The 7,350-nt window shown below is 39.9% G+C and overlaps 1 protein-coding gene across 1 annotated transcript in view; it reads right to left on the bottom strand.

The window, feature by feature from the left end:
• The window catches only part of gdpd5a (glycerophosphodiester phosphodiesterase domain containing 5a), a 39,700-nt gene that overhangs the window by 8,135 nt on the left and 24,215 nt on the right, over positions 1 to 7,350 (bottom strand). The window contains exons 11-14 of the mRNA XM_024260604.2: positions 5,689 to 5,910; positions 5,398 to 5,543; positions 5,102 to 5,249; positions 4,744 to 4,826 (exon numbers count right to left, since the gene is read on the bottom strand). Of these exons, the coding sequence (XP_024116372.1) occupies positions 4,744 to 4,826; positions 5,102 to 5,249; positions 5,398 to 5,543; positions 5,689 to 5,910 (599 nt within the window). The remainder of the gene's footprint in view (positions 1 to 4,743; positions 4,827 to 5,101; positions 5,250 to 5,397; positions 5,544 to 5,688; positions 5,911 to 7,350) is intronic.

The following is a 7,350-nucleotide window of genomic DNA, read 5'->3' as shown; positions in this document are numbered from 1 at the left end:
CTTCTAACACTCAAGGAAAGTCCACGAAAATGAACATATAAGATTACAAAATTAAGAAAAAAAACAAAGTTGTGGAATAGAGCTGTAACAAGTACCTGAGCGCTCAGATTCAAACGATCTGCTCCCGAAAATTCAAGTCTGAAAATTTGCGATGTCCAAAATCGCGGATTCCTTCTGTTGATAAATATTTATTTATTTATTTTTCAGGGACAGTGCACATTAAACGCATTGTATGCAATGAGCCAGAATTAGCCCAGCGGCTATTTTTCATCCGTTGTCCCTGGACAGATGTTAAAATTGTCATAAAACATTGATTCCTCTTTAATACAGATTCCCAAATTGGCATTCCGAAAATTCCAGGTTAAAATGAAAAGATTCCAGAGTCGGAATTCCGCAATTCCCAAAAATGCATTTCGGGTCAGAAACTCCAAGATTTCCACATCTGAAGTTCCAGATTCCCAGGTCAGCATTCGGAAATTCCTGAGTCAGAATTCTGAGATTCCTAAGATGTCATTCAGGGATTCCCAACACTGCATTCTGGGTCAGAATTCCAAGATCCCCAATATGTATTCCCGGATTCCTAAGTCGACCTTTTGAAAATTCTGAGTCGAAATTCCAAGATTCCAGAGTCAAATTTCCGAGATTCCCAAATCAGTATTCCCAGATTCCCGAGTCGGCAGCCCGAGATACCTGAATCGACATTTGCAGATTCCCGATTAGATATTCTGAAAATTCCGAGTCGGAATTCCAAGACTCCTGAATTTAGAATTCTGAGATTCAAGGTTGACATTCCAAGATTTTCGAGTCGGCACTCCGAGATTCACGAGATGGTATTCTGAGATTTCCAAGTTCCATTTCCAAGATTTCTAGGTCAGAATTCCGAGATTCCTGAGTTGGCCATCCGAGATTTCCGAGTCGGAATTCCAGGATTCGCGAGTCAGAATTCTGAGATTCCAGGTTGAAATTCCAAGATTCCCCGAGTCAGAATTCTGAGATTCCAAAGTCGGCATTCCGAGATTCCAGAGATGGCATTTTGAAATTTCCCAGTTAGAATTTCAAGGTTCACAAGTCAGAATTCTGAGATTCTAGGTTGAAATTCCAAAATTCCAGAGTCAGAATTCTGAGATTCCCAAGTGTGCATTCCGAGATTCCAGAGATGGTATTTCAAAATTTCCCTGTTGGAATTCCCAGAAATTCCAAGATTCACGGATCTGAAATCTCCTATTCGCGAATTGGAATTCTGGACTTTTCGAGTTGGAATTGCAAGATTCCAGAATCAGCATTCCAAGATTCTCGAGTCGGCATTCCTAGATTCCCAAATTGGCAGTCCCCGTTTCCTAAATCTGTATATCCAGATTTCCATGGTGCATTCCGTAAATTTAGTGTCTTAATTTTAAGATTACCGAGTCGGCATTTCATGTTTCCTCAGTCGGAAATCTGAGATTCCAAAGACAGCATTCCGGGTTTAAATTCCAAAATTCGGGAATCGGCAATCCCAGATTTGCAAATCAGAATTCTGGAATTTCTGAGTCGGAATTCCCAGATTCCAGAGCCGGCATTCCGAAAATTCCGAGTCGGAAATTCCAAGATTCCAGAGTCGGAATTCTAAAATTTCCGAGTCAGAATTACAACATTCCTTAGTCGGAATTCCAAGATCCATAAGACTGCATTCCAGGTCTAAATCCCGAGATTCTCAAATCTGTGCTCCCAGATTCCCAAGTCAGCATTTCGAGATTCCCGAGATTCCCCCCATCTGGTGTTCCCAAGACCCCAAGATGGCTTTTCCAGATTCCAACTCAGCAAGTGCAATTCCCTAGACGATCCCAGCATCCTTGTTTTAGTCTCATGACTTATATGGTCAGATGACTTAAAAGGTGCTTCCCCATATAGTCTCATGACTTACTTGGTCACATGACTAATTATTTCCTCATATGGTCACATAACCTGTATGGTCACATGGCTTATTAGGTATTTCCTTTTATAGTCACGTGACTTATTTTGTCATGACTTATTGGGTAGCTCCTCATATATTCAATTGTTTGTGTTTCCAAATTCCCAAGTCGACATAGCAAAATTTCCGAGGAGGTCTTCCGAAATTCCAGAGTTATCATTTTGAAATTTACGAGTCGGACTTCCAAGATTCCCGAGTCGGCATTCCGAAATTTCAGAGTTGGAATTCCAAGATTCCAGAGTCAAGATTTCAATATTCCTCAGTGGGAAATCTCAGATTCCCAAGAGGGCATTCCGGGTTGAAATTCCAAGATTCCCAAATCGGTACTCCCAGATTCCTGAGTCGGCATTCCTAGATTCCCAAGACGGCATTCAGAGATTCTTTATTTTAATTTCTTTGGACTTTAAATGTGCTGCACGACTGTCACCAGAAGTAAACAAATCTTCGAAATAAAATGTCGATGAAGCTTCCTGTTTTCAAAGTAAAACTAGCAAGAGTTCAAAAATGTGACAGAACTTCCGTTCACTGACTTAAGTTCAGAGAAAAAAAATTACTTTACCATCGGAGATTTAGCTCCAGTGTTTACATTGTTTTGGTTATGATAACTCTTAGACGGTTGGAGCAAATTATTGTAATTCTAGCAGAATTTTGTACAGAAATTTTCTACTCAGAAACAGGAAAACGTTGTGCATTTTAAAAAAAGTTTTTCATAGAAAATGTTTTTTTACAAATTCAGTTTAAATACCTTTGATTTTTGTAAGAAGTGTGAAGGCTGCTGTACATCAGCCACATCTGTTCTCATTTGATTTATTTTTTTCTGCACTAAAATGCTTGTTTCTCAATTGGGACTATTCAGTTATCTGTAAGTTAAAATAGTCAGAAAAGTAAGATAAGACATTTTTTCAGAAAATAGTTGAAAATATACTTTGTCGTATATCGTGATATAAAATATTTTTATATTGTGATATACATTTTTTTCCATATCGCCCAGCACTACTATGCACTATTGTCATTGGTTTACTGCTCACTGTAAAGAAAGTCTGGCTGCTACAATAAAAAGGAATCTTACAGAGATAAAATAATACTTTATATTAACACTTTTGTCCATCTTGTATAGATCGTAATGTTTTCTGCTGCCTGTTTTAAGTTGGGGTTTAACATTGAGTTACTTTTAGGGAATTGACATGAGATGCTTCGTCATTGAGGTCACAGATCTGGAAAATGGACCTCAACTCAATATGGAGTCACAATGAAGCTCGTGCACCTAAAAGGTCTACTTAAAAAAAGCCAGAGGACAGAAAACAATGATCATAGTGACCTGGTCAAGCTGGACGAACCAGACCAGATTAAACATAACAGATCTGCTCGGTTGGATGTGGCTTCATTCATAAAAGCACTTTTATTTTGGTGGACTTGGAATTGGCCGAATGAACAATAATGAACACGGAGATTGGCTGATTCTGTGGCACATTTGTCATTTGAGCTCAGAATTGAGAACACATAAATAAAAAAAAAAGACTATTCACATGTTATTTTCTGAATGACTGCAGCCAGTCCTGAACTTCTTTCTTGGTTACGGTTAGGATTGCGGTTGTGTCTGCAGCTCACCACTCCCCCAAAGGATGGGTCAACTGCAGAGCACACATTTCACACACCTAGATGTGTGACGGCTAAAGTTGAACTTCAATTTCAAACATTTTGTCTTTGATGCACTTAAAATACATACTGTCGCATGTACAGTATTTCATGTGGCCAACAAGAATTTGCATCAGTTTTTGTGCTGTTCGCACAAAGATACAAAAGAATAACATCTTTTACTAAGAATAGAAATGCAATAATGTATGGAACAAAAATATTTTGAAAGCACCTAAGGGCAATGTGCCAAAGTTAAGGCCCAGGGGCCGGATCCGGCCCTCCAGATCATTTTATCTTATTGTTATTAATGGTCCGATGTTATCTTGAGTTTATTTTTAGCTTGTATAATTTTGACAAATATATTTTTATGGAAAGTAAAATATTGAAAGTTATTTAAGGTTTAAGTTGATTTATTCTGGAATAATATTCCTGCCTTTAGTATTCATAATTAATACTAAGATTTTTTAGACTATTTTGGAGTTTAGCTAATATTTCAGCCATGAGCTAACTGTTTTGGCTAATTTAGGCTTTTTTTTTGTTTTTTGGGCTGTTTAGCTAATATTTCAGCCACATGCTAGATTTTTTGGCTAACCTAAGTATTTTTTTTTGTTTGTTTTTAAGGCTAATTTGCCATTTAGCTAATATTTTAGCTGGCTATAAGCTTCAGCATTTTTAATTATCAATTTCAGCATCTTCAGCAGCCAAATTCAGCTTACAGCATTCACACTAGGATTATCACAGGAGGTGCTATATATCTAGTTCATAATTATGTAAAAAAGTTATGATTTAAAAGTTTGAAAAATGTAGTTTCAGTGTTTTCAACAAATGTTTATTCTGTTTGGCCCGTGACCTCAGGTGTGTTTTGGATTTTGGCCCTTTATTTGATTAAGTTGGACAACCTGACCTATGGGATTTCACATTCAAATGTTTTTTTTTCCAACTTCAAATTTTTTATTTAAAAAAAAAGAATTTTTAACTTGAAAACTTTTTAGTTTTTCTAATTATTTTAGCAGCTCAAATCTGACTTCATACTAAGGCAGTCCTCTACATTGAAAAGCACTTCAGCCCTTTGCACTCAGTAACATTCATGAGGTGCAGAGGCTGCTGTTTAACCATCCCACTCAATCAGGTTCAGTCGTGGTTCAAACATGACTTACTTCTGGAAACAGAAGATCCCAACAACAACAGCAAGAGACACCAGGTCTGAGCAGATCCAAATAAAGCTGTAAGCGCCGCGACTCTGCAGGAAGAACACATGCAGCTACCCGTTAATGCCACTGGATGTCACCGGTCTCCTTAAGATCTACTGTGGCAGTGAGGCAAACAGCTGCTGAACTCTTCAACTCCAACAAATACTAGAGAACATTAGGAATATTTTTGAAAAAAACATATGTTTCCATTAACTTGCTTTGTAAGTTAAAGGGTTAAAGTTGATGCTATTCCACCGGCCTACAAGCTGCCTCCCTGACGTACCCTTACATGCCCCAAGTTGATGCTAAAGGTAGAGCTGTTTACCATGAGCCAGATAGGGTAAGGCACTTTTCGAAGGACTTGGGGGGCGTCGGAGGACACAGAAGGCACCCCACTGCACCACAGAAGGGAGTAGAGCCACGGCCCGTTCACCGGGTAGATGCTCACGCTCACATTATTGGCCAGGTACTCCCTGAAGGAGAGAGGACAGACACGAGGTCGGAAGGTCACTTCTTTCTATGTACAGCAAACACCCCACATCAATCGGTGGGGAAACTCAACCCTTCAGGCCGCAGCAGCCCGAATCCTAATGAACCCTGAGTGCTCAAGTTTGCTCTTACTGAATGTCTTTGTGGCTGATCTTGCTGTAGTGGAGCCTCACGGTTGTGATTCCCCGCTGTCGAATCTCCTCCACAGACAGCTTCTCATTGGTGGCCTGCTGAAGCCCCCTCACCCTCCCCCTGTCTGTGTCGGGGGTCCATGTCACCTGCAAACACCCACCAACAGTCAGGAACCTTTTGAAGCAGCTTCACAGAAATGTCATTTTTAAAATATGTAGGAAACAGAAACTTCTGTCGGCTCAGCAGCAGCCATTCCTAAAGAGAACCCCCCAGGAACGCTGCAGCACCCACCCTCTTAGCCGACATCCCCGCCCTCTGCAGCACTCGCAGCGTGTCCATGAACCAGCTCCGGGAGCGGGGGTGCTCTGGGCGGGGCTTGTGGATGTTGAGCCAGGCAGAGCAGTTGGCCCTGGCCGACAGACGGAGCATCTCCACCAGGCTGCAGACGGTCAGGTTGGCTATCCGGCTGCGATCCTTTGTGGTCAACGTTCTGACCGTCCAGTAGGGGTCACTCTAGAGTAGAAGGAAGAAACTCGTGTTTGTAACAATAAAGGTTTTTTTCTTCATAATGTTTAAGAACAAACATGAATCATTGAAACACTGCTCAAACAGTTTCCTATGAGGCTCCATTTTTTTGCAAAAGTGTTGTCTGTAAAACGGTTTTGTACTTGTAATAAGAGAATTGTGCATCCGCAAAAAGGTTTTATCAGTAGAAAATAATTTGTTTGCTCTATAAAAAGATTAAGTTCTTGTCAAAAAAAATGTTTTTTTGTTTTAAGTTTTTGTTTTAAGTTCCATTGTTTTAATAAAATATATCACTCACCATCTTTTGTAAATCTTCCACCATTTTTTGCCCTTGATATAGATATCATATTATTAATCTGATCCATAACAGTGCAGGCTGCTTTCTGATTGGTAGATTTATTGAGAAGCAAAATAATTGTACTTATAACTTTTTTTTTTTAATCAATGGACCATTTTTTTCTAGTGATGAAACATTTCTACAGACCCACACTGTTACGTCCCAGGACATTTTCTTTTTGTCTCCTTTTTGTATACGTTCTCTAGCAGTGTGCGGGTACCGGACTATGATTGGACGGAAGTGCTCCAGCAGTGTATCGGTGCCAGAATTTGACTGGTCGGTGGTGCTCCAGCAGTGTGCAGGTGCTGGAAAGTGACTGGTGTGGTGTTCCAGTGCCGAGCATTGATTGGCTGCCAGAAGAAAGCACCTACTACAAAAGGCTCCAGGAACGAGACTGACGTGAGGCTCATTCTACATCTCCCACCTCTCCCACAGCCAGCTGTGAATGTTAGAGTTGTAGGAGTGGACTGCCATTTTCTTTGACCAATGTTTTCTCCTGGTTTTGTTAGGTTAAGGAGGGTAGTTATTGTCTTTTGGTTTATCTTATTTTTGTAGGTAAGATTTGGGTTTTCTTGTTTTGGTTATTATTTTGGCCTTTGGTCCACTCTGAAGCCAACACTCTAGCTGCTATTATTGTCCATCCTGTCCATCCAATAAATTTGTTAATCTGCCTTATGTGTTCTGGCCTTTGAGACTGAGGGGAGATGGAGCCTCATCGTTTTTGTGTTGCATCTTTTTTTCTGACCCCTAGACGGAGTGGATTGGGAGGGGGCGTAACACACACATTTCTTTTAACAGGTACAAAACTTTTTTACGGACGGACATTTTTTTTTCTTACAAGTACAACATCTCTTTATAGACGGACAATGTATTTTCTATAGATCCAAAACATCTTTACAGACACAAAAATATCCTATTAAAAGTACAAAGCTTTTTTATGGACGGACAATACTTTTGTAACAAATCTAAAGAGAAAAGTTGCATTACCTGCAATAATGCTAGTGCACTTGTGTTAAAGTCAAGGCCCGGGGGCCGGATACAATTATCTGGAGGGCCGGATCCGGCCCCCCAGATCATTTTATTTTATTATT

The sequence above is a fragment of the Oryzias melastigma genome, linkage group LG14 (genome assembly GCF_002922805.2).
Source record: "Oryzias melastigma strain HK-1 linkage group LG14, ASM292280v2, whole genome shotgun sequence".
NCBI lineage: Eukaryota > Metazoa > Chordata > Actinopteri > Beloniformes > Adrianichthyidae > Oryzias > Oryzias melastigma.
Note: the sequence above shows the minus strand (reverse complement) of the source record. Positions and strands in the feature narration are given on the sequence as shown.